Here is a 27651-nt window from a genome sequence, read left to right as displayed (position 1 = left end):
TTTTCCAGCCCTTCACTTTCAGTCTGTATGCGTCCCTTGTTCGAGGTGGGTCTCCTGTAGACAACATATATGGGGGTCTTGGTTTTGTATCCATTCAGCCAGTCTTTGTCTTTTGGTTGGGGCATTCAACCCATTTACATTTAAGGTAATTAAGCAGCATGATCCCGTTGCCATTTACTTTATTGTTTTGGGTTCGAGTCTGTACACCCTTTCTGTGTTTCCTGTCTAGAGAAAGTCCTTTAGCATTTGTTGGAGAGCTGGTTTGGTGATGCTGAATTCTTTCAGCTTTTGCTTGTCTGTGAAGCTTTTGATTTCTCCTTCATATTTGAATGAGATCCTTGCTGGGTACAGTAATGTGGGCTGTGGGTTATTTTCTTTCATCACTTTAAGTATGTCCTGCCAATCCCTTCTGGCCTGAAGAGTTTCTGTTGAAAGATCAGCTGCTATCTTTATGGGGATCCCCTTGTGTGTTATTTGTTGTTTTTCCCTTGCTGCTTTTAATATTTGTTCTTTGTGTTTGATCTTTGTTAATTTGATTAATATATGTCTTGGGGTATTTCACCTTGGGTTTATCCTGTTTGGGACTCTCTGGGTTTCTTGGACTTGGGTGATTATTTCCTTCCCCATTTTAGGGAAATTTTCAACTATTATCTCCTCAAGTATTTTCTCATGGTCTTTCTTTTTGTCTTCTTCTTCTGGGACTCCTATGATTCGAATGTTGGGTGTTTAACATTGACCCAGAGGTCTCTGAGATTGTCCTCAATTCTTTTAATTCGTTTTTCTTTTTTCCTCCCTGTTTCGTTTATTTCTACCATTTTGTCTTCTAACTCACTTATCCTATTTTTGCCTCCATTATTCTACTGTTGGTTCCCTCCAGAGTGTTTCTGATCTTATCTATTGCATTATTCATTGTATATTGACTCTTTTTTATTTCTTCTAGATCCTTGTTAAACCTTTCTTGCATCTTCTCAATCCTTGTCTCCAGGTTATTTATCTGTAACTCCGATTTGTTTTCAAGATTTTGTATCATTTTCACTATCATTATTTGGAATTCTTTATCAGGCAGGTTCCCTATCTCTTCCTCGTTTGTTTGGATTGGTGGGCATTTATCCTGTTCCTTTACTTGCTGGGTATTTCTCTGCCTCTTCATCTTGCTTATATTGCTGTGTTTGGAGTGGCCTTTCCGTTTTCTGGCAGTTTGTGGAGTTCTCTTTATTGTGAAGTTTCCTCACTGTAGGTGAGGTTGGACAGGTGACTTGTCAAGGTTCCCTGGTTAGGGAAGCTTGTGTCGGTGTTCTGGTGGGTGGTGCTGGATTTATTCTCTCTGGAGTGCAATGAAGTGTCCAGTAATGAGTTATGAGATGCCAATGGGTTTGGAGTGACTTTTGGTAGCCTTTATATTGAAGCTCAGGGCTATTTTCCTGTGTTGCTAGAGAATTTGTGTGGTATGTCTTGTTCTAGAACTTGGTGACCCTTGGGTGGTGCTTGGTTTCAGTGTAGATATGGAGGCTTTTGATGATCTCCTATCAATTAATGTTCCCTGGAGTCAGGAGTTCTCTGGTGTTCTCAGGATTTGGACTTAAGCCTCTGCCTCTGGTTTTCTGTCTTATTCTTACAGTAGCCTCAAGACTTCTCCAACTGTCACTTCCAAGGTGATTCCCTCTGTTTTAGCTTCTTCTGTTTGCTGGTCTCTTCAGTGTCTAATTTCTGCCCTGACACAAGGGGGCGGTGGTGGACACTTTTTTAGGCTCCTTTGTTCAGTTGTGCTGCGGGGAGGGAGGAACGCTGCAAACAAATATCACTGGCATCCGTGGGGAGTGCTCGCAGTGTCTCGGCCACACTGGGTTTGCCCCCACTCATGGGCTCACGGCATGTATGGTTACCCTGTCTATACTGCTTAGGCTCTAGGTTGCTCTGCTGGGAGCTGTCTGAGGCGGGTCCTGGGTTGCATGCACTTCCCAGGTCAAAGTCACTCAAGTTCTGATACTTGGGTACTCCACAAAGGTGCAGACTCGGTTGGGCCTGCATTCTGTGCCCTTCCCTGGTCCAAGCAGCTCAGGTGACCAGGTGTTTGGTGAGCGCAGTTGCTGTGACTTATCACTCCCCATCCCTGTCACTCAGTTTTCTGGGTGTACAACCAGCACACCTTCTCAGGCGGATGTCAACCGGCCAGAATCCCAAGAAATCTTGGTTAGCAACGAAGCCTGCTTGCAGTTTGGTATCGGATGCCTCTTTGGGGCGCGATTGCCCCGTTCCCAACAGCCAAAATTTTTTAAAAAACAAAAAGAGGCTCCCAAAAAGCCACATCTGAACTTTGTGATTTTTTTTGTCTTTTAAACAGTCTGATCAAAGAAAAACCTGGTAATGTAGTTGCTCTAATTTTTCTTGTCCCAAGAGCATTTAAGTGATCTTTCTCACCTGTGCCCTCATTTTGGATCACCGTGCTGCCCAACCCCCTTAAACATTTCTTCCACTTTGCAAAGTAATACATGTTTGCTATAAAATATTTGGAAAATAAATATGCAAAAAATTAAATAAACATAGTCTTATTCTTACCAATATGAATGAACTGCTGCTAACATTTAAGAAACTTTTCATGGAAAATTTTAAACATTCACAAAAACTGGAAGAGTATAGAACCTCCAAGAGTTAACATTTTCTTTGCCCATTTGAACATCTCCTCCCCCCACCTATTTTCATACAAATCTGAGACATGTTGATACCACTGATTTTCTTCAGTCTCTTTTCTATTCATCTGTACGTATGTGAGTTTAATACAAACGTGATCATGTCACACACATGTGTATCACTGTTTTGTGTTATCAGTGATGGTTTTGATCTCTTGTTACCACTGGCCATAGCTATACATTGGCCTATCAACAACTGAAACAAACTCCTTCTATGGAGGCAGCACAGTAAGTAGTTAAAAACATTAGTTTTGGGGTCAAAAAGATCTGAGCTCAATTCTCAGCTTGCTATTTAATAGTTGTGCAATCCTGAGCAAGTCAATCTTTCTAGGTATCAGCTTTCCCATGCATTCAGAGGGTGAAATGATACCCACACCTCACAGGGCTGCTATGATGGCTAGGACAATGCGTGTAAAACTGCTTGTAACACAGTAAGCCCTTAAAAAATGTCAGGTAGCATCACTATTATTATGGGCTATGGGAGTACATAGCCTTTGAATAACACGGGAGTTAGAGACACAGACCCTCCATGCAGTCAAAAATCTGCATGTAATCTACAGTCAACCCTCCATAGATGTGGTTCCTCATCCACAGTTTCATATCCGCAGACTCAACCAACCTGTTGTTCAAGGGTCAAATGTATTTAAGTTCTGGTGCTGGCACAGTCCATGAAGCATTCAGCATAAAGTAAACCTGTCAAGAGATTATAGGTGTCCAGGAACCTACGCACCACCCACAAGTAAATATGTCTTTTGGACTCTCAGATACCCTGTCCAAAGCCTTTGTGCTCAGCCCTCTGAACTGGTTTTCAGGTTAAATAAAATCAAATAAGAGCTCACACGAAAGATGAAAAATCAGACAGGTCCTTAGCCTAAAGAGAAATTGCAATGTGGAGAAAATGCCCAAGCTAACATGTTCCTGATGCAAATATTGCAGCCACTGTGCTGGGTGGTTTGTTCTCTGGAGCACAACAGAGAGAAGCAGTGAGAAATACCTTCATCCATGTCTTTGGAAAACCTGTTGAGAATTCTTCCCGTGGGGGTAGTGTCAAAAAACTTCATAGGGCTTCGAAGGATTCTTCGGAAAAGCTCATCATGGAGCCGGGAGGAGGCTCGCAATGTGCCCTGAGGAGCAGAGTACAGAGCAGTCAGAGACCCAGGACTCAGCAGGCTCAGTACCCACTCCACGGGTTCAAAGCCAGAGAAGGGCAAGTGGCTGTGGAGGAAGGAGGTGACTAACTGGAAAGGGCTGAGGCTGACGGGATACAGGTCACTTCGGCAAGAAGCATCCTGCTTTAGAAGAGCTCCCCAACTCAGAATAAACCCAAGAGGTGCCAGGCAGAAGCCTGACCACACAGCCACCAGTGAGAAGAGGAGCAGAGGCCCCAGTGCATACCTTGACAAAGACCACTCCGCGAATGGCTTTCAGGATCAGCATGACTGCCATGGAGAGGGCATAGATGCTGGCATAGTAGTGCATGAGAGGATTGTCCTTCATGCTGTTGCTCACAGACGTCCTGTTTTCTTGAGTCACCGTGGTGTTCTGTTTGGAAACAAGGTTCTGTGAGGCAAGACCCTTAGGGACATCCAAGAAGCCCTTGTCAGGGCCACTCTTGGCTCAAGGCAGGGTACAGGAAACAAACTCTGGGAGCTGGTGGAGACAAACACAAGGCAGGCTTTGCCTGTTCCCCCGCTTCTCTAATGACAACAGACAGCCTATGGATGTGCTCCTGGTAAGTGCTACTGCTCTGTGAGTTGGTCAGGGAGCAACTACCTGGTGGGGTTACATTAGGGACTCCTCTCTTTAATCCTGGGTAATCTTTGTTAATTACCTCTTTTAACAGAAAACTAGAGCACTTTCCCATATGAAGAGATGGCCACATTATTAGACGTACAATTTTCCCATCAATGAGGAATCTTACCCCACTTCCTTGCTTGATCCAGTAACTCAGCCACCAGTTGCTGAAAGCGGTGCTGCCCACATTCAGCATGAAAAGGGACAGAATGACCAGGAACGCCAAAGGGCCCCCAGCAGCCTGGATGTAGACACCGTACACTGACCAGGGCACAGAACCCTGCCCCTTCTCTTCCACTTGCACGAGCTGCCCTAGGTGAGGAAAAGAGAAATGCAAATTCAGAAAGGAAAAGCTGCTTTTCTAAAACAAAGTCACCTGTAGAAGAGTAGAACCAAAGAGAGCCTACAGTTTCACAGAGTTCTAGGTTGGAATTATTTCCCCCTTTCCAAGAGCATTCATTTATCCATTTAATATCTATCTACTAGGTACCTACTATGAACCAGGTCCAGGAATAAGCCCTGGAGGGGCAAAGAGGATTAAGACCACGTCCCTGGCTCAGATCATCCACATACAGATAAATAAGTACAAAAGTATATTAAAATGTGCTAATCCCAATGCTGGAACTACTTGCAGGGCAGCATGGGAACATTCAGGAAGTGAACCTAACCTACCTGGGGGAGCTGTGAGGGGCTTAGCAGGGAGGTTCCAGGTGAGACTTTCTATGTAGTCCATATTGTGTCTTTTTTTTCCAGCTGCACAGCATGACTCGGATTTTAGTTCCCTGATCAGGGCTGAACCTACACCCTCCACAATGAAAGCGTGGAGTCCTACCCACTGGACTGCCAGGGAAAATCCCCATATTGAAAGGTAAGCCAGAGTCAGCCCGGTGGGGAAATGATGGGCGTAGGTGTGAGGGAACAGGAAATCAGTATACACAGATATCCAATTCAGCATGGCTAGAACATTCTGTGTGCCTAAGGAGTGGCAGGAGATAAGGCTGACTAAGCAGGCTGTGGTCAGAGGATAAAGGCGTTTGAACATTATCCTTCACACAAGAACTTCTCAAGAGAATGGGCTATAGGGGTGTAGAGATTTGACTTCCAGCCACCTCAGGCAGCCTCTTCCATGTATCCCAGCATCTCAGACAAAGAATGGATTTTCTATGTGTGCCACATCAGGAAAAAGATTGCTTTGAAACTGGGAAGCCACTGAAAGGCCTCAGGCCCCAGGCAGTTGGCTGGTCTCCTGCTTTTAACTAGATCTCCTAGTTGTTCATGTGGAGGACAGATTTAAAAGGAGGCAACTCTAACAGTCTCGGTAGGAGATGATAAAGGCCAGAACCAGGGTTATTTTCTTGGGCTCTAAAATCACTGCAGATGGTGACTGCAGCCATGAAATTAAGATGCTTGCTCCTTGAAAGCAAAGCTATGACCAACCTAGACAGCATATTAAAAAGCAGAGACATTACTCTGCTGACAAAGGTCTGTCTAGTCAAAGCTACAGTTTTTCTAGTAGTCATGTATGAACGTGACAGTTGGACCATAAAGAAAGCTGAGCACCAAAGAACTGATGCTTTTGAACTGTGGTGTTAGAGAGGACTCTTGAGAGTCCACTGGACAGTAAGGAGATCAAACCACTCAATCCTAAAGGAAATCACTCCTGAATACTCATTGGAAGGACTGATGCTGAAGCTGAAGCTCCAATACTTTGGCCACCTGAGATGAAGAACGGACTCATTGGAAAAGACCCTGATGCTGGGAAAGACTGAAAGCAGGAGGAGGAGGAGATGATAGAGGATGAGATGGTTGGGTGGCATCACTGACTCGATGGACATGAGTTTAAGCAAGATCCAGGAGTTGGTGATGGACAGGGAAGCCTAGCGTGCTGCAGTCCATGGAATCACAAAGAGTCGGACATGACTGAGCGACTGAACTGATGGACTGAAAACCAGGGCTGTAGCCATGGGGATGGAGTATTCAGGAAGTAAATTCAATAGGATGGGGTGATTGGCTGTGGGAGGAGAAAAAACATTTAAGGATATTTCCTAGGGGCTCCCTGGACTGGTCAGGAGATTGATGTTGACAAGAGAATACAGAGAAAGCCCCACGGGAAGCCTCTGCCTCTTTATCACACATGCTGTGTAATTATCTTGGAACAAGTCATACAGGCCTCAGCACTTTACCTAGAGAGTCTCTAGGTCACATGTCCCCTAAAGACATTCTGTTTTTTCCTACTGCCTGTGGCAGGAATTGACAGATGTCTCAGCCTTCTGTGCTGTGTTTGCTTTGTGAGAGTAAGGTCTCTCCAATCACACCTGAATTCAAGAGCTCATACAGGGCTTATTAAAAGAAAGAAAAGGATCAGTATGGTCAACTCCTAATACCCAATGTCTGCTGCACTTTTAAGACCAAGGAAATGAAAACAACACGGCAAACCAGAAAAAAAGTCCTGAATTCAAAGTGTCAGGTGAGAAGGTAACACAAAAGAAATAACTTTATAACAGGAATGCATTTCTACTTATTATTTACAAAAGTGAAAATGCCTAAGGTATTGCAAAAAGCTTCTCTAACTCTCAAGATTTGTTTTGGTTGATAAGATGAAGAGTTTAAAAAAAAAACAGGACCAAGGAGTCTGGATAGGAAAATCAAGTAGGAAAAATCCTGGCTGTAACTCTTCACCACAGCCCTGCTGCTGCCTGCTTGGGACAAACCAAGGAGTGATCATTGAACCAGGGGAGGAGGCAGAGGGGGGTTAACTGAGGATGTGGGCATTCTTAGAGCTGGCTTGCCTCTGCTTTGGTTGGCATGACTTATAAAGAGCAGAGATGAATCACAGGAAAGAAAGGTATACCTCTACCCGTGATTCAATTTTCCCTTAGTCAAGATGACTCAGCTATGACTACCTACACCTCACTTCACCCTGAATAGCAAATAAAGGCATAGAAGGAAAGGTCATTTGTATTGTCTTGGTCTGTTTGAGCAAACAGAAGTTGCCTCATGGTCTCCCAATAATCATATAAGAATCTTGTTGTTCTAGAAATATAAGGCCAGGTGTTCCACAATAGGCAATGATATCAGGCAGCATGAATTGCTACATGGCATAATTCCTGATAAACTTTAATGACATATTTTACATCATCGTTCTGCACTGCCATACTGGCGCTCATGAACACCCTGGCTGGCTGATGACCTCAAGAGCATCATCAATGCCAAAAAGAGAGGCAAGCACCAGGTACTTACTAATCCATGTGCCACAGTCATCATCAGGGTTTTGACTTGATGGTGAAGTGTGGTTATAATGGCAAATTTAACTGATGATCACAGGGCTGGGAAAATTGCTTTGAACCTCATGAGCAGGTTAAACAAGTGAGGAGGGATCAGCCCAGATATGATGGGCAACTCAAATACGTGGACACACGGGAGCTCCCATCCCATCATTTTCATTGTACTGACAATCTCATCTGGCATCACGGACTGTGAGAAAGCAAGTGTGTGAAAACACACTAGAGGGAAAACCATGGGATCCTTTTTCTAGGGATGTAATACATACATGCAAATAAAATGCCAAAACAAAACAAAAGCAAAAACTTTAATGACAAGTCTCAAAAATATTCATTACCTTCCTCTGGCTTCACTGCTTTCTCTTTCTTTACTGATCCTGTTTTAGGACCCTTCTCTTGTGTTTTCTTCTGTGAACCACTGGTTTCCTTTTTTGAATTAATCTAATAATAAAAAAAAAAATGTGTCTCCAGTTATCATGATATGGCCATTCAGATAAATGTCCAAAGGACACGTTATCAAATCATCCATGGAGTTGCTGCTATTATTGAAAAGAGACACATCCAACTTCTTAAAAGTTAACTTATGTACTTCCCCAAGTCCTTATATCTTTGAGGTCTGGGTTCCAACCATTCCACAGACCCTGCTCTCCCCAAAGTCACTAATGACCTAAATTCCAAACACAGTAGACTTTATGCTATTCTTATCCACTCTAACTTGTGCAAAGTATCAGCTGGATGACATCTATAAAGTGCCTAAACCAGTAACTTACAGTCGGTGCTAGTTAATGAGGGCCAAGTTGGCAGCCAAGACCCCATGGATAATTTTCAAATGTATGCATGATTTAATGTCTCTTCCCTGCCACATTATTCACTTGATTATTAAGAAAGGAGCTTTCATAATACTCCGGTTAGGATTTAATAGAGTTTAAGAAATTAAGTTATGACTGAGCAACAGCACACACTGAGCCCACATCCTTCTCCTTGTCATTGCCTTACTGATGAATTCTCAGTGACAGGAGACCTTGGTTCTCTAGTCCCACAGTCCTGCCCTCCTAGAACAGAACCAGTGTGTGGACCAAAGCATAGTAGTCTGGTCATTGGAAAAACAGGGCAGGGCCCCTGCCAGCCAAGACACAGACAATGAGTTCAGCAGAGATTTCTCCATCATTCACTATGGTAACATCTGTCTCTCACTAGAAAGACACACACACACACCACGCGAATCTTACCTCAACTGGGGGTGTCTCTCCCAGCAACAGGTTATTAAAAATAGTAGCATAATCACCATTTAGATTCATCAATTCCTCATGAGTGCCTCTTTCTGTAATGCAGCCCTCTTTCATGAAGATCACTTCATCACAGTCAGCCAGGTACTGGACACAAAGACAGGAACAGTGTAGTGTGACTGATTATTTGTGCAAATACATCCAAACGCCTACACCTTACTTCAGTGGGTCTCACTTGGAGGTGACCAAGCCCCCCCAGAGTATATTAAACTTTACATCCCTTTACTACACGCAGAAGTACACATAATTAGACTTTCTGTGGCAGAATGGGGGATTAGCCCCCTAAACTTGATAAAATATGCAAAGCAGATGGCAACCTCCTTGAGCTGCTCTCTGAAGTGGCTGCTTGTTATGGAATGACAGAGGGAGAAGAGCTTGTTTTTCCTAAACAGTACCCACTCACATATAGATATTAACATAATGCTTTCCAAACTATCTCTTACCCAGACTCCATTTTCAGCCTAGTTCTCTTAGCCCTTTTTCTTACTGATTTATATGCAGAAGCTGACATGCTCCAAGGATCTCTGATTCAGATGGCCATCTGGTACAAGCTTTATTAGTACAATGAGCCAGGAGGCTATTTGCTGAGGAAGGGAACACCATGATTCCAGAGACTTCAAGGAGCCCCATGAAGGTACCTGGACCAAGCCCGCCTCCCTGTTTCTGACTGCCCAAGTCCTTCCTGGGGAAGGAAGCACATACCTGTAACTGGTGGGTAATGAACAGAACCGTCTTGGACTTGAGATGCTTCTGGATAGCACTGTTGAAGATGTGGTTGCCCACGTGGGCGTCTAAGGCACTGAGGGGGTCGTCCAGGATGTAGATATCTCGGTCACTATACAAGGCCCGGGCAAGGCTGATCCTCTGGCGTTGCCCACCACTCAGGTTGGCTCCTCGCTCACCAATCTACAGGAGCCCAGAAAGCACAAGGAAGTCTCCAGTTCAAGTCCAGAACGACACTCAGTGGTTGCCTCAGTCACCTCTCCTCTCTTCCACCCAAACCAGCTCCTTCTCTTCATTTCCCCACCTGGATGGAATGCCACTGTATCCTCTAGGGCCCACACCAGAACCGGGGGTATCAGCCCAAATGCCTCCTCCTCTCCCACAACCATCTGGTTACTAACCAACCCTGTGTTTGAGCCTTACCACATCCTTTGGATCCCCCATTACAATCCATTCTCCATGGGCAGAATGACTTTTTCAAAACACAAAGCTGACCATCTTGCTTAGTCCTAAAGGACAGAATCTAAGCCCCCAGATAAGGCAGACAAAGCAGGCCCTTCACCAACTGGCTTTCCAGCAACTCTTGGCCTCCACTGTCAATGCCCCTTCTATACCCTGGGATCTGAGCAGGTGTGTCTGTTCAGGGAAATGGTGTGTCCATTAAGAACACGCATGCCTACTGTCATGCCTTCTCCTGTACTTGTCTGCTCAGTTCTGGCATCTTCTCCTCTGTGAAGCCTACCCTCCCCTTCTCCACTAACACCCCAAAGAAAGGGGACTCTTTCATCACCTTATTTTGTGCCTATTTGTCAGTATGTCTTTCCCAATTGTAAGCCTGTTGAGGATACAGATTACTGTCCTTTTCTTTAATATTCCCAGTGCCCCCAGAAGCTTCTGCACAGGCAGCTGGCATACAACAAGCACTTAATAAATGTTACTAAGTGAAAAAAAAATCGATTGTCAAACAGTAACTGGCTCTGTATTTTTTTTTTTTAAATCTTGTCCTTAAAAAAAAATTCAATTAATTCAGAGGTTTTCAAAGAAGAGCATGTATAAGAATTACCTGCAGGGCTTATTAAAATGGACTGAGGGGCCCCACCTCTCGAGTCATGATTCAGTAGGTCTCTGGTGGGGCTGAGATTCTGCAGTGATGTTGCTGACGTGCTGCTAATCAGGGGACCGGAATCTGAGAACTAGTAAATCGATCAAACCACTCCAATCTGGTTTGAGGGCTTAAACGGAAGTCAACTGAATAAAAGTCAGCCTCAGAGACCTCAAAGGCAGGTCATGGAAGATGAGCATGAACACTGAGGGCCAGTTCCAAAGACAAGCCTCGGGGAACTACTCAAGGGCAGAGAAGCAATGAAAGGCAGCTTTATGTTAAGGCCTCTTTCTTTCTAGAAGGAGTTGGCTCTCTAGAGACTTACATGAGTAAAAAAGAGGTTGGAAGAACAAAGTTCAAGGAATCTCAACAGGCATATGATTGAATAATGGCTTTAAATATGAATAGTACAGAAAATATGAACTGTGAACCAACAATGGGATTTTGTTTAAAATCCACAACACATGAAATTTATGTGCTTAAAATAGGCAATGTTGCTATCCCTGCCCTTAGGAACAAATGTGTCCCTAACATAAAGTCCCAATGAAAGCAAAACTCCCGTGAAAGTTCTTCTCCCACAGTTTAAGGTGCATGCCTAAGAGGCAGTTCTGGTACAGCTCTGTCTCCCAACTACCAGAATCCTTTCTGCTAAACACCCTGGCCCACCAGGGGCAGAAGGCCTGTACCTCTGTCAGGTCACTGTGGGGAAGGATGGCCAGGTCAGGCCTCAGGCAGCAGCAGTTCAGCACAGAGTTGTATCTGAGGGACACAAAAAGACCCAGTCAGGGGCATGGTTGGGGTAGAGCCTGCTGACTTGAGCTGCCTTGCGTCTCACACAGCCAAGAGGAAAGCGTGACAGAAACCAAACATTCCTTGCCTTTCTTCATCAAATTCCTTCCCAAAGAGGATGTTGTCTCTCAGAGTGGCATTGAGGATCCAGGCCTGCTGGGCCACATAAGCGAAGGTTCCATTGACTGCAATGCTGCCCTCTAGAAGTGTCATCTAGGGAAACAGACACCATCCAATAGCATCACAATGCAAAGCCATCACCCTGAGTCAACAGAACCCCCCATGTTCCACAAGGGAGTTGAAAGTCTAGTCGGTTTCCTTGGATGCTTTTGGAACCCAAATCTAGCTCTCACCTTTGTTCCACAGCAGTCAAGAAAATCAAAGTTCTCCTTGCTTATGTGTGATGGAAGCCCAGCATAACCCATGACTGGAATGAATGAATATTTCATTCAGCAACTTATAAGCTACTTTATCATCCTTTCTTCCTAACTGCAAACTTCTAATTAAAGGAACCCAAGCAGAAGGCCCTTGCAGAATTCCCCTGGGGAGGATGCTGCAAGGATTTAGAGCTAGTCCCTGCCTCAAGATGTGGGCAGGCCAACTCATCTACAGAATTAATCCAGGCTTTTGGCTAGGTTAACTGCTTTTGTAAAATGAGGACCAGAGTGGGAAAAAAATTCCAGTTAGACATCAACTAGCATTTTTCACTTTCATGCACTGGAGAAGGAAATGGTAACTCATTCCAGTATTCTTGCCTAGAGAATCCCAGGGACAGGAGCCTGGTGGGCTGCCATCTATAGGGTCACACAGAGTTGGACACGACTGATGTGACTTAGCAGCAGCAGCAGCGTTATAGAGTATTTATATAACGGTGACAGACCCTCCATTCCAATGTGAAGAGATTACATGAATAACTGTGTGCTTTGAATTATGTTTTCAGTTGCAGGGATTGACATGAATCAATTTATTCATTTTACTCTCTTTCAGGGTTCCTTTCGAAGGGACTAACAGTAGATGCTTATCTTGGGTTATGAATGCCATAGCTTGAAATGGTTTCATTAACCAATCTGCACATACAAGCTTGTCCTCTCAAACACAGTAACATACAGCGGAAACACACACAAGACTGTTACATACTGCCATCTGCCCACAAACAGGTAAGCACTCTCACAGATAATGCATTCAGAGTGTTCAGAAATCTGGAGGGTCTACTGTGGAGATCCAGCTCTTCCAGCTGCTACAGTACAAACACCCCACACTGCAGACCACCAATAAGGAGTTAAACTCTAAAGAAGCAGGGCTGACAAGTAGCCCCTGACTCTCTGTCAGGATTTGATCCAGAAGCAAACACCCATTCAGTTTTAAATTTAACTGCTGGCCACCAACCCTCCCTTTCAGTCCACCTGTGTCTCTCATCACTGGCCCTGAAATCTGGCTGGTGATCAGAAGTGACGTAGGAGGTTTTTGGCTCTTAGCAAACGCCAGGGGCTGAGCCCAACCACTGCACAGTCTCACAAGCCAGAAGGGGTAGGGGTGGGGAGCTGTCCCTCCCGACGGTTTGGATGCAGTTTTCCTCAGACCACCCTGAACACCCTTGCTCCACCAACTGTGACAATGATGCCGGACAAGACAGAGTAACCCATAGACTAGATGCTACATGAAAATCTTCCCCAATCCCTTCTCCTATTTGTTTAATTTCCTCACCATGGATAAATGACTCAGAGGACCTTATCCATCAGCAGGAATAATCTTACATTTATCCTCATCTCAATCATCTAAGCCAAGCTCGTTTAATCCAAGTTTAGAAGCACATGGGGTTTTGCTTTATTCTCTTGATTATTTGGTTCTAAAACACAGAAGAAGATAATCTGTCTTAATTGGATGATCCCCACTTGAAATGCTGACTTCTGGGCCCTCTGAGCACTATTCACTCACTGCCTTGGGCTGTGTTAGTGTGTCTAGAAGGCCTAGCACCCCAACCAAACCATGAACTCCTTGAGGGCATAATTCTTTCAATGGTTAGCTTGAAAATGGAGTAGGTCCTTGTTTCTAGATCAAATCCTGAAGGCCCTCTCTCTGACAGGGAGGTTGGTGAGGCTGGTCCATTTGTTGACAATCTGCAGTTTGTCAAGTCTCTGACCCCTGACATTCCCCAACACACTGTCTGGCACCCCCGTGGCACTCAATAAATACGTGCTGAATAAAAGAAGGCATGAGGAACAATACTCTAGCTGGGTATCAATGGGTCATTCACCAGGCGCCCACTGAATCCCATCCCAGATACAATGCTATTGTTAAGGGGCAGGAGTGGGCAGGGGGTGGGGGCAGGGAGTGGCAGGAGTACGATACAGACCAAGGGTCCTTTTGTTTCCACCTTTCCTGACTCTCTTCAGGAAATAAGCTTATTTTTCCTGAGACTCTTGTTAAGCAGAATCCAGAGAAAGCAGCAGAAAATGCCTCGGACAATAACAAAATCTTACCTGGCCTAAAATGGATGAAATGAGAGAAGTTTTTCCACTTCCCACACTGCCACAGATTCCAACCAGTTTGCCCTGGACAAAGCACACGAGAGAGGAAGGTCATTAAAGGATACTGACCATTCATGTCAAGGACTTTGGATTTCTCTGAGGAGAAAAACATTAATGACAGTCCATCACTATGGGAACTGTCATCCTGAGGACCCAGAAAGTCACTTACTTCTTTTCTCCCTCATCAGCTACCCACGTCATAGGGTTTCCGTGGGGATGCACTGAAGTAATAGATGTGTAAGCCTTTTAGACAATTTAAATATGCCACAGGCATTAAGGAGTCCCACATCACTTTCAGAAAGGCCCAAACCTTTCCCTACTTTGTTGGCAACCCAAGCTTTTTGATAACTTGTTTGTTTTTATTGGTAGTTTTGAAAGAGAGGACCGGACTCTTGAAAATCATTTTATTTTCATTTTATTTTATAAGATTTTTTCCCTCAGGGTCTATAAATCATTTTCAATAAAAACTATGCGCAACGTGCACTGTTGTTCCCATTTTTCTACAAAACATTTCCAAGAATCTGAGGGCATATTTTTACCATCAATCCCACATGAAAGTAGAAAACCAAGCCTGTGATTAACTGAATATCCCCAGGCAAAATGATGAGTTCTCCATGGGCAGTATTAACAGTTTTCAAGAACAGTCAGATGATTTTAACAGGGCCACTTGTTCAGCAACACTCTATCGCCTCAAGCCTGGCATGGAGGAAGGGGATGGAGAGTGGTAATGCGGAAAGAACATGGATTCTGGAGGCAGAGGTATTCTTGACACAGTTTTTGACATGGTCCAAGGGGCTGAGAGACTACAAACCAGTGGTTATAAAGAGACCAAGTCACAGGCTTAGACTCTGCTCTGGTCAGTCAGGTTAACACAAAGAAAGCTCTGTTCTGACGACTAAACGGTGGCTAAAGAAGATGTCAACGGTGAAGCAAGTGCTTGGGACACAGAAGACATCAGGCAAATGTTAACCTCCCTCCTCTTCCCTAAAGAGAGGGGCTGGGGGGACTAACAGCTAAAGGTCTGTCACGTAAACACGGACTGTAACGGGCAGAAGGAGGGTCAACAGATAGAAAGGAAAAGAGTAAACTTCATCTAATTACAAGAAATAATCCTCTAATAGAGCTGATTAGCAATGGAATAGAGTTGCCTCAAGATAACCGTTATTAAATAAGTAGCTTGCTTTTAAAAGGTAACTGAAGTCAAAAAACTGACTTGCACGCCCTCCAATGATGAGCCATGCTTGTTGTTTCACATGGTCTCATCCGTCTCCCTCTTGTCTGTAACTTCCAACAGCTAGGGGCTTTTGGTTTCCCTTCAGTGCAGCTCTGGATCTGTGTAACATGCCTCTCTCTACAGTCCAGCTCTCACAACCGTATGTGACCACGGGGATGACTATAGCCTTGACTATGCCTTTATCGACAGAGTGATGTCTCAGCTTTTCAACACACTGTCTAGGTTTGTCATTGCTTTCCTGCCCAGAAGCAAGTGTCCTCTGATTTGATGGCAGTCACCTTCCACAATGATTTTGGAGCCCAACAAGAGGAAATTGGTCACTACTTCCACCTTTTCCACTTCTATTTGCCATGAGGCAATGAGGGTGAATGCCATGATTTTAGTTTTTTTAATATTTAGTCTTAAGCAGGCTCTTTCACTCACTCCTTCACCCTTATCAAGAAGTTCTTCAGTTCCTCTTCACTTTCTGCCATTAGAGTGGTATTATCTGCATATCTGAGGTTGTTGATGTTTCTCCCACCTGTTTTGATTCCAGCTTGTAACTGTAAAGAAGGCAGAATGCCAAAGAACTAATGCCTTCGAACTGTGGTGCTGTCAAAGACTCCTGAAAGTCCTTTGGATAGCAAGGAGATCAAACCAGATCAATCCTAAGGGAGATCAACCCTGAATATTCACTGGAAGGACTGAAGCTGAAACTCCAGTATTTTGGTGATCTGATGCAAACAGATGACTCACTGGAAAAGTCCCTGATGCTGGGAAAGATTTCGGACAGAAGAAGAGGGTGTCAGAGAATGAGATGGCTGGATGGCATCACCAATGCAATGAACATGAACTTGGGCAAACTCCGGGAGATGATGAGGGACAGGAAGGCCTGGCCTGCTGCAATCCATGGGGTCGCAAGACTCAGACACAACTGGGCGAGTGAACAACATGCCTCTCACCACATTTAGAACCCCTGAAGACCACTTCCAATGAGGCAGATGAACATGCCTTACCACCTCTGTCACCACCACCTTGGTCCAGAAAACTCTAATTGCTTTTCCTTGGTTCTCTTGGCTTCACTCCTTGTTTTCCTACACTGTTCTGAATCCAGAAGCTAGAATGATTCTCTGCATCTGTAAGTCAGATCACATCACTCTTCTCCTCCAATCCCTCCAGTGGCTTTTCTATCCATTCAGAGTAAAACAGAAGTCATTACAAAGGCTCTGGCACTCCAATCCTCTCTGCTTTCAGCACCTCCCCTCTCTCCCACGCTCACCCTGCTCCTGTGAAAAGCACAATTAACACACTCAGGGCTTTCGTGCTTCTGTTCCCTCTGCCTAAATGCTCTTCTTCCCCCATGTGTTCTCATGGCTCATTCCTTTTTTTTGCTCAAATACAGGCATACCTTGCACATACTGCAGGTCTGGTTCCAGACTACTGCAGTAAAGCAAATATCACAATAAAGTGATTCACACAAACGTTCTGGTTTCCCAGTGTTTGCATCAGTTATGTTTACTTTATACTTCAGCCTAGATAGTGTGCAATTACATTATGTCTAAGAAAAACACTGTATCTATTTTACTGTAAAAACACTTTATTGCTAAAAAATGCTAACCATCATCTGAGTCTTCAGTGAGTCGTAATCTTCTCTGATGCAGGGTCTGAACTATTTCTAGAATGACCAAAACATAACAGAAATATGCAGTAAGCAAATGCCGTAGGAGAAAAACGTCTACAGGCTTACTTGATGCAGGGTTGCCAGAAGCCTTCAATTTGTTAAAAAAAAAAAAAAGCATCATGCCTGTTTACTTTTTTTTTTTTTTTTGGCTGTGCCCTGAGGCATGCAGAATCTTAGTTTGAGGCCTTCCCTCATGTAGTCTATTTAAACTGCAGTGACACCTGCTCTGTCCATCAAGCCCTTCATCCCCTTTCCTCTTTAGCCCCTTTACCTATTTACCACCTGCCTTTGCTCAGAAGAAGGCAAAATCCAGGAGGGCAAGGATTTTGGTTTCTGCTGCTCTATAACACTGCCTGACAGACAGATGGCACTCAAAATGGCTGTGGAGACTTAGAGAACGAATTTGTGATCACCACGGGGGAAGGGTGGGAGGAAAGGATAGTTAGGGAGTTTGGGATAGACATGTACACACTGCTGTACTTAAAATGGATAACCAACAAGGACCTACTATCTAGCACAAGGAACTCTGCTCAGTGTTATGTGGCAGCCTGGACAGAAGGGGAGTTTGGGGAGAATGGATACGCGTGTATATGTATGGCTGAGTCCCTTTGATGTTCACCTGAAACTATTACAAAATTGTTAATTGGCTGTACCCCAATACAAAATAAAAAGTCTAAAGACAAATGGCTGTGGAATGAGCAGATATATATACCCCTGGGATTTTCTGGATGCTGCAGTCCTCAACATACTGCTGGCCCCCAGTCATATTCTGTAGGTTAAGCCTTGAAGCTGGAGTGTCTGGTAGTCATTCCTTATAGGGAGACTTCTGAGAGGCTCTAGTCCTGGGCTGTAACATCATACACCATAATGGTCTTTACTTTCATTAAAAAATAAAGTTACAATAGAATTGATGATGACAGCATCCCTGGGAGTACCTATTATATGCCAGGTTCTGTGCTATGCATAGCCCAGCACTAATGAGCAGCTCACACAGAGTTATGATAAGAAATCATTATTATAGCTCACATATAACAATCAAATCTACTCAGGGCAAGATTGTGGAAAACCCGCTTGAATGCTTCATTTCCTTGTTTACAAAATGAGTATCTCATGAGAGAATTTCTATTATTTATTTCTATTGTTATTCATTTCTATTGTTAAATTCCTAAGAATCCCTTCTAGAGTGGACCTGGCCAGGTTGGCTCTTTAGTGTAAAATCACTCCCAGCCATGTAGCACTTTGCTGAAATGACCCGTGGCAGCCCCCTCTCCCCAGAGGACACCCAGGAGACAGTTACCTCTTCGATCTCTAAGTCGATGTTGTAGAGCGTCCTCTGCAGGCGGAGGCTCCCCAGGTGGATGTGCTTGCCCTCTTCCTCCTCAGGGCTGGGGCGCTCGTCACTGTCCAGGAGGAGATGACCCTTCTGCTCTGCCAGCACCGCCTGATGCTCAGTGCGCTGCAGCTGCCTCACCTTCTCTTTCTTGCCCCTGGCAGCCCTCTTGTCTTTTTTCGTTTTGGGGGTCAGCTTGGGTGAGTTCTGGATACTGGAGTGGGAGGAGTCCCATGCCAAGGTGGCATTTTTCATCTCTATCGTGAGGTGAGGGCTGGCTGGTTTTTTCTTTATCATGTGAACCTCCTCCATTAGAAACAAACTCTGATAGGAGTTGTGAGAGAGGTGCAAAGATGAGACACTGGATCAAGACCAGGGAGACAAGCCTAGGGCGCACACTCACGTAGCAAAACACATCAGGCTATACAGTGGAAGGAAGCTGAAGGGCAAAAGGTAGCTCATTAGTGTAGCCCAGCCTCGGCCCATGGAGAGGTCACGGGAATGTGGGGACACCTCAGGAGGGACAGGGGCCTCCTCAATCGGCCCACACTCTATGCTACCAGTTACATGCTAAACTCCTCTTTCCTTTTCCACCACTCTCAAGAGGACCAGGGGACATTTAACTGACTGGTCTGCAGCCCTCTGTTCTCATTCAGGAGCTGCTGAGTGATAGGTAGTAAAATGGAACAAGAAAACCAAAGGGCACACTGCTCTCCTGCCCTGATCCTCGTCACTCTGCCATCCAGACCACTCCTGCAGGGCCCCCAAGCCTGGGCACTTTCCTCACGTACCACATGGGACATGGCACAGGGATAGGCTGAACTGAGCTGATGACCAGGCCTAGCTCTCTCCAGTTAGAAAGGAATATCTAAGGTTTGATCGACAGCAGAGTACATCTTCTCACCAACAAGTTCTCATGTCTTCCAAGTCCTACCTTGGAACTTGTGAGAATTCAAACAAAGGGCTTGCATGAGAGGGAAGGGTATCTCCCTCAGACACCCCGTTGAGAAGAAAGCAAGACTTTTCCCTCCCACCCATTCCCCAACCCCACTGAGGCATGTCAGGGGAAGAAAAGAGGAATGCCTGAAAAGCTAAACGTCTTGGAAATTACATTGGAAACACTGACCATAATAAACCTCTGCCCAGAACCAACATGTGCCCCTGACTCTGAACACTTCTGACACCTCCCTTAACTAAGTGATCTTCTCTACGGGATGTTATACCAGTTGGATTCCCAATATGATTAAACAAATTTTTTTTAACATTAGAAAGTCTTTAGAAAAAAGATAACTTTTAGTGGCAGGACTCTTAGTCACTTCGTTACCAAGAACCCCTAACTATTTTAAAAGCCCTTTCAAGTTTGCAGGTGTTATTAAGTGTACCACATAATCCCATTGCCTGAGAGCAAGGCCCTTCTAAATCCTAAACTCCTAAACTTGGTCTTTTCACTCCTAAACTGCCACATCTCCTACCCACTCCTAATCCTCCATCTTCCCAGAAGTGTCATGTTTCTAAATCTGGATAACCTTTGCTCTTGGTCAACCTTTAAAAAAAGGAGTAGTTTAAAGTTTAGCTTTCTGAAAAGAGCCACTGGTTTCATTTGTTCAGAGCCTTCCTGAGAAGACTGGGCTGAGAATAACATGCCAAATATTCTGCCCACCTTCACAGACTAAACCACATGCTGACAGAATTCCCATCATTTTTCTCACCTAAAGAGTTACTAAAAGGATCTCTTGGGGCTCGTGTACTATAAAAACTATGCTAGTGCCTCTGACTTGCACAGCTTGTCCACATTTTCCCTTCCCACCGGCTCCCCACAGCCCCGTACTCCTCCCAGGAGGATTTCAGCATCAGTCACTCTGCCCGGACACACAGGCACACAAGGGCCCCACGCACCTGAATTCATATCTACATGGATTTGCACCTGCCAGGCAAGAATCTTAGAGGTACATAAACCACACACCGTAGCTTTACCAGAAGATGATGACCATCCAAACACTACTCTCAGTCACTGAAACAAATTGGAATGTATCTGCTGAGCACAAGAGGGGACCACTCACAGAGTTGCCAGATAAAATACAGGGCACCTAGCTAAATTCTGATTCAGGATAAACAATGACTAATCTTTTAGTCTAAGCACATCTCACGCAGTTATTAACTGGGTGTCTTGTATTTTTATTGGCTAAACCTGGCAACACTATAGTGGTGACTATCTTATCAGAAAAGTTATATAAGGTGGCTTCTCACTGCCTTTCTACAAGTTATCATCCTCCTAGAAGTAGAGGCGGGGGAGGAGGAGAAGACTGACAAAAGGAACTAGCCAGAATGCGACTCATTCTCATGGGGTATATAGCAGAGCTGTGGGTGGTTTTGCTTCTATTATTAACTCAGAAACTTCCTGGGTAGAGGAAGGATCTATAGTGTGAAAAGCCATCTGCTAATATAAGTTCTCACTAGTAAGTGAAAAGAGAGCTCTCGAGAAACAATAGGAGTGAACAAATCTACACTGTAAATTCCTATCCCTTCACCCAAAACGTCACCAAAGCCATTCACTAAAGAAGACTGAGAAACAAATAGGGGACTAATTAATGGTCAAAACATCTGCCTTAGAGGTGAACATTCTGATCTTATTACAGATCATTTCAACTGATCTATATTTAAGTTAAGGCCATTCAATATATTTTCAAATCTTGATTAACATATTTTCTTAGTGTAAAAATTTTTATTTGGTTAGTTTCTAGCTCTTCTATTTCTCTGGTGAGACTATCTTTTCATTTCTAAGGTCTTTTTCTGATAATTCCAACATTTGGGCCATCTCAGTGTTTTCGACTTTCTTGGTTCGTTGTATGTAGAGAAATTTTGGATTGTATCCTGGGTATTTGGAATATTACACTATGAGACTCTGGGTCCTGGTTTTGAATCCTATCAAAAATGTTGTGTTTTTGTTTTAGGAGGAATTCTGGTCTGCTTCCTATGGGCTGTTAAAAACAACAGGCCTCAAATAGAGTCACTGATGTTAAGCCCCAAACTAGGACTTAACTATAGTTTCAGCTCTCCCAGGAATGGAATATTAAACCAATCAGGAATCACCTGACCAGCACTAGCTGGGAAACCTGCCTGAGAGACCCCTGCTGCTGCTGCTGCTGCTAAGTTGCTTCAGTCGTGTCCGACTCTGTGCGACCCCATAGACGGCAGCCCACCAGGCTCCTCCGTCCTTGGGATTCTCCAGGGAAGAATGCTGGAATGGGTTGCCATTTCCTTCTCCAATGCATGAAAGTGAAAAGTGAAAGTGAAGTCGCTCAGTCGTGTCTGACTCTTCGTGACCCCATGGACTGCAGCCTACCAGGCTCCTCCATCCATGGGATTTTCCAGGCAAGAGTACTGGAGTGGGGTGCCACTGCCTTCTCTGGAGAGACCCCTATTATCCCCTAAAGGAAATTAACCTCACAATAACCAATGCAGTTTTCTGCCTAGGATAACATCCTTGTTCCCAGTCCCTTCTGCCTATAAATCCTTTCATTCTGTATAGCTCCTCAGAGCTCTTTCTCTTTACTAGATTGTATGCTGCCCAATTCATGAATCACCTGAATAAATCTAATTAAGATTTTTTTCAAAAAAAAAAAAAATCTACCTTCATCAAAGCTAGACATTGTGGGTTCTGCAAAATAAACCATTTCTTTTCACGTGGCTCTGGAATTCGGCCTTCTAGCAACCAGGTTGGGGTGATGGAGGGTTGCACCTGGGTGGCACATTCTTGAGGACTACCTTTCTTAACCAACAAGGCTGAGAACCTTACTTTTGTATTGCTCTCAGCAGCCAAGAAGGATTAGCAGGAGCTACTCTCAGCAGTGGCTTTGTCAACAGCCACTTTGCCAACAGCTGGGAGTCCAGCCACACACGTGCTGTTTCTTTTTGTTTTCGTTGTTTTAAGTATTAACCACTTCCAAATATCTACCTCCCTCTACCCTCCCAAATATACCTACTTCTTGTATCATATATTTGTGCTATTCTGAAAGCACAAAGAATACAGTCAAGGCACGATCAACTAATCCCTTGCAAGGAAAAAAAAAAATCCTTACTTCACTTCTCAGTATGGTCTAGCTTTATACTATTCCCATGTCACTGCATTTCCTGTACCATGAATGAACAACATAAGGACAGAAAAAAGAATCAAAAAGAGTTTATGACCAGCAGCATTTTGGTAAAGGTCGATGCAGATCAAGGTGAGAAAAAGCTGACAGTCTCATCATTCCAATTGCCTCGGTTTGAATCACTTAAAGACCCAGTAAATTATAACAAATATTCATGTTAAGTCCAGGCAAAAGAGACTAGCTCTGAAGGAGAACACTGAAATTTTGGGAGCCGAGAACTACATAGGCTGTCTATAAAAGGTAAAAAGTCGTATTTCTATGGAATGGCCCTCTGAGTCTTTCACTGACTTCTTTCTTACCAGTTTGCAAAAGGCTGAAGGTGAAAAACGTCAAGTGTAGCCAGCCCATGTGGCCCACTGGAATAAACGCAGCAGTTAGTTTAGCCATGGACTGCTCCTGACATGGAGGGGCGAAGGGAGCCACTTACCTTAAACCTGTCAACAGCCACAGATGCTTCTGAGAGGGACTTTACTGAAAACGGTGTAACTTTCAAAGCAAAAGTCATGGAATTGAAGACAGTTACCACTGTGAAAGCCTGAAAATAGGAAAAGAGGAGAAATTGAGCCTGATAAAGCTCTGCGACTAAAGGAATACAGCATCATCAATTTCCTCTCAGATTTAAGGAGGGCTACAGCTTGACTGTCAAATGTTGGTATGAGTCAGATATATTTCCAATATATTTTTTTAAAGATAGAATTTTTATGAGACCTCCAATTAAAATTCTCAGTGAATCTACATCAACTGATGATCTGTATTTCAGAATTAAACCCAAAGCTGAGTTGACTAAAAACAAGCCATACATTATCTGTGCACTCAGGCTAAATCTCCATTCTTCCACTTGGATTAACTGCATGAGTGAAAAATCCAAATCTAGAAATAAGAGGACCACAGCATCTCTACATGTGGTGTTTCTAAAATGTCTCCAAGCTCACTGACCTGTGCTGCTGTTAGATCAAAGCCAAGGGTCATGTGAACAGAGAAGGTCACCACGCTGGCGATCACCATCACAATAGGAGCCACGCCGACAGTGATGCTCTGAAAGTACCCAGCTTTTTCCAACATCCGACGTTCATCCTCTCGGATTTCTAAGGAAAAAAAGCAAGCCAGTTTCTAAAAAGCAAGTCAAAAAAAACTATGGGATACTGCTTATCTGTCACCAAACACGACTTGGTAGGTCTTTGGCCACCATGGGTTTTAAAATGACCCTGTAACATCTATGATGCAAAAACTAGTTCAATATGACCATCAATTATAACTTGATCATGAAAGCTGGTATGCAAGCCTGAGGTTTGAAATGGATCAAGTCATAGGAATGAATCTAACAGAAAAGTCATTATTTCTCAGTACAATAATCACCTTCTGCCTTAGTCTGATTCTTTTTGCAAATTTCTTATGTTCAGAAGGAATGAACACATTAATCATGTCTGCTATTGGCAGATTTGTTTGCTTATTGGTTGTTGTTCATTTCTAGCTTAAGTACTTATAGGAAAGACTATACAACAATAATGGAGAATTAAAAAGGAACTAAGATTTACTAGGGTGCCTACTGTATATTGGGGCAAGGAAAGAGGCTTTCACACAAAAAAGCAGTAAGGATGACTGAAAGAAGATGAATGAGATAAAACACAATTTTTGTAAGCAGAATGACTTTTCTTAAATATCTACAAAACTAACAACCTTATTAACAGAGTAACAGTTGGACTGTGAAGAAAGCTGATCACCAAAGAAATGATGCTTTTGAACTGTGGTGTTGGAGAAGACTCTTGAGAGTCCCTTGGACTGCAAGGAGATCCAACCTAAAGGAGATTCTAAAGGAAATCAGTTCATTCTAAAGGAGATCAGTCCTGGGTGTTCATTGGAAGAACTGATGCTAAAGCTGAAACTCCAATACTTTGGCCACCTCATGTGAAGAGTTGACTCACTGGAAAAGACTCTGATGCTGGGAGGGATTGCGGGCAGGAGGAGAAGGGGATGACAGAGAATGAGATGGCTGGATGGCATCACTGACTCAATGAACATGAGTTTGAGTGAACTCTGGGAGTTGGTGATGGACAAGGAGGCCTGGCGTGCTGTGATTCATGGGGTCGCAAAGAATCGGACACGACTGAGCGACTGAACTGAACTGAACTGAACCGTGGAGTACAAAAGACCACAGAGTAGGAAGTATGACAATAAAGCAGTGAAGTATTTGCAAAACATTTTCAAACACAAAAGCAATTCTTTTGAGAGTCTACATGCTGACCTTAAAGGTATTACCACTGTCCCAAACACTGAGAAATATATTTAAGAGCCAGCTCTCAAGCCATACTTTCAAAAATTTCATTTCATGGCTTTAACATTTATCACATAACTTACCCAAGTCTGTAATGAGCAAGAATGCTCTTTTCAAGCTAATACATACAGGTAAAGATACCAAAGACAGGAGCTAAAGGATGAGTGGAATCTCAGAAAGAAGATTAGAAAACTGAGAAAATCAGAATTTGAGAGCCAGAAGGGACCATCAGTGGTGACCTTGCCAACAACAGGCTTGGCAGACATCTTGGTAGCATCCAATTGTTACATTCTATTGGCAACGAACTCACTAGTTAAAGAAGGGGCCCGATCCATTGCTGGAACTTCTGAGTGGTCACTTCCTGCTGATGACCACTCATAATTAAAGTTTATGGAGTGTCCCTGAAGGTTTACTCAACAAATCAAGCAGTCAAAATAAAACAGCTTCTTTAATCTGAATACTGTATTTCTTCTGTTCAACCCAAAATTACACCAACTTTTTAATTGGAACATATTCAGGCTAGCTCACTATGAGATTATGGTTGATGAACAGGCATTTCTATTATATTTAAATGAAGTTTAACTGTAACTATGTCTTCTCATTTGAACTCTAAAGTGCCTTTAAATATATTTTTTCTTAAATTTCACTTTTTAGGGCCCAAGATTTCAACTTTTGTTAAGATCTTTAGGAATGCCCAGCTAAGGTGTTAATTATTTCTCCAAACTTTGTGGCATTTACACACAACATGCTTACGTCTGCACTGAATTTACGGATCAGAGTAGGGCCAGGCACTGAAAACCTTGTGACTCAACACAAATCAATTATTTGAAAAGAAACCAAACTTAAAAACTACTGAGTGAGCGGAAAAGTGAGGCCCAGAGTCTAGCTGTCCTGAACCCTGGCCCAGCTCCTCTCCCAGCACCACCCCCAGGTTCTTACACCTGCCTGCTCGTATTGCACACATTACCCACAGAGTGGGGGGCAGGGGGTAGAAGTGCAGCTCTCAGCAGCCACTTGCTAATGTTTTCTGTGATGGCCGCACGTCCAGACGAGAAAATCACAGGCAGGATGACAGTATAGATAGGGGGCTTTGAAACTGAATCAGTTACTCATAACCAGCTGAGTTATCTTGGGAAAAGTCAGGTCTCAGTTTCCTCATTTATGAGGCGAGGTCATGAGTGCCAGTCTCTAAGATCCCTATCAACATAAGGCTTATAGGATATTATAAGAACATATGATATTCTGATCCTATGACATTAGGATTCCCAGTAGCTAATGTGCTCAGAAAGCAAAGAAGCCAATATACATATACCAAGTCTTTAAACTCACTTTGTACACTCTGAGAGAATGCTTTGACCCAGGCATACATTTTAATAAATTTAATGTAGGTGAGGACTTCATTCATCTTCTGGACACGGTCATCTGTGATGGTCACACATTTTCTCCTGAAATATGCAGTGATCCGCGATACAAACATCTGAAAGGAAAAGCAATGTCATGCCAAATCAGACCTTATTCAGAATTAAGAACTGTCTACTCTTTCTGGGAAGTAAATCCACTTAAGATTATTATAAAAGTGAGCATCGTGTAGTTGTATTGCCTTTTTTAAAAAATTTAATATTTTTACTATTTATTTACTCATTTGGCTGTACTGAGTCTTATTTGTGGCATGTGGAATCCTTAGTTGTGGCATGTGGGATCAAGTTCCCTAACCAGGAATCGAACCTGGGCCCCCTGCACTGGGAGCACAGAGTCTTAGCCACTGGATCACCAGGGGAGTCCCTGTACTGCGTTTTAATAAAAGTGGTCTCTTAAATGATAATAGTACTTGACTCATCCCTTTGGAAGAAAGTTAAGGCAAGTATTTGCCCTCAGAGCAATCACGGATTTCGAGGCTACCAAAGGGAAGCAGGAGAGCTATATCAGTTAGCATCTGCTTGAAATGGAGTGACTCAACGTTCCTGTATTACCTGGGGGCAGAGTTCACCTGCTGACCTTCTCCTGACTCACACTCTCTTTTTAAATCTCAAGTAGGAGCTACTGCCTTTATTCTAATGACATCTGACTTCCTCTGAAGTCAACATTCTGCCTGTGTCAACATTCTGCTCTTTCCAGACATTTCCAAACCAGGTACCTGCTTAAAGGAGTTTCCATTCAAAGATGTGATACCTCAGTGGTGTCAACTATATAAAGCCCAACAGAAGTAATTCATCTGCGGAGAAGCTGCCAAAATACAGTAAAAAGGCTTACTCACCATTGCAGGATAAAAGAGGATAAAAACGGCTGATCCCAGGAAGCCTGTTGGTCCCAGAATAATTACATTATAAACCATGCCCAAGATGGCAATAACAGGTCCTCCAGCCAGCAAGCTGCCAACAGCAGCTGCCTCAAACATCCTCTGCCCGTCGTTTGAGCACAGGTTGATGAGCTACGAGATACAAACAGCGGTGAGTGGACACTGCAAAGACACAGACGCTGGCTCAGCAGAAAGGTAAAGGACAGAGCAGGGACTCAAGGGAAGGAAAAAGCCCAGTTTGGGGGCTCTCTCTCTGCCCTGAAGCCACCACCCCTCACTCACCTCACCCACAGACTTCTCCTTAATGTTCTTCAGCTTAAGGATCTTCTTGAATGCCATGGTTAGGATGGCTCCCCGCAAGCGTACCCCAGTTCGGTAATTCAACGCCCATGTCAGTGCGAGTGACCAAGAACGCACGATTTCTGTCAGGAGGAGGCCCAGGACTAGCAGCAAGCTGTACTGGAGGTTAGACTCTGTGTCCTGGGTGTACTCCAGGAGGTGCTTCACCACGAAGGCCT

At 43.9% G+C, this 27651-nt stretch overlaps 1 protein-coding gene across 5 annotated transcripts in view; it reads right to left on the bottom strand.

The window, feature by feature from the left end:
- ABCC5 (ATP binding cassette subfamily C member 5) overlaps positions 1-27651 on the bottom strand; it is an 89083-nt gene that overhangs the window by 32469 nt on the left and 28963 nt on the right. For all 5 annotated transcript variants that reach the window (XM_055409273.2, XM_088838653.1, XM_055409264.2 and 2 more), the window contains 15 exons: positions 27416-27649; positions 27092-27265; positions 26167-26314; positions 23502-23650; positions 22993-23100; positions 18382-18738; positions 14143-14214; positions 11751-11875; positions 11560-11632; positions 9751-9954; positions 8992-9135; positions 8101-8203; positions 4609-4793; positions 4083-4229; positions 3682-3811 (listed from right to left, as the gene is read on the bottom strand). In XM_055409273.2, the coding sequence (XP_055265248.2) occupies positions 3682-3811; positions 4083-4229; positions 4609-4793; positions 8101-8203; positions 8992-9135; positions 9751-9954; positions 11560-11632; positions 11751-11875; positions 14143-14214; positions 18382-18738; positions 22993-23100; positions 23502-23650; positions 26167-26314; positions 27092-27265; positions 27416-27649 (2353 nt within the window). The remainder of the gene's footprint in view (positions 1-3681; positions 3812-4082; positions 4230-4608; positions 4794-8100; positions 8204-8991; positions 9136-9750; positions 9955-11559; positions 11633-11750; positions 11876-14142; positions 14215-18381; positions 18739-22992; positions 23101-23501; positions 23651-26166; positions 26315-27091; positions 27266-27415; positions 27650-27651) is intronic.

This window comes from Moschus berezovskii, chromosome 1, assembly GCF_049115385.1.
Source record: "Moschus berezovskii isolate FMDL1 chromosome 1, NW_MosBer_1.0, whole genome shotgun sequence".
In the NCBI taxonomy this organism is placed as follows: domain Eukaryota; kingdom Metazoa; phylum Chordata; class Mammalia; order Artiodactyla; family Moschidae; genus Moschus; species Moschus berezovskii.
Note: the sequence above shows the minus strand (reverse complement) of the source record. Positions and strands in the feature narration are given on the sequence as shown.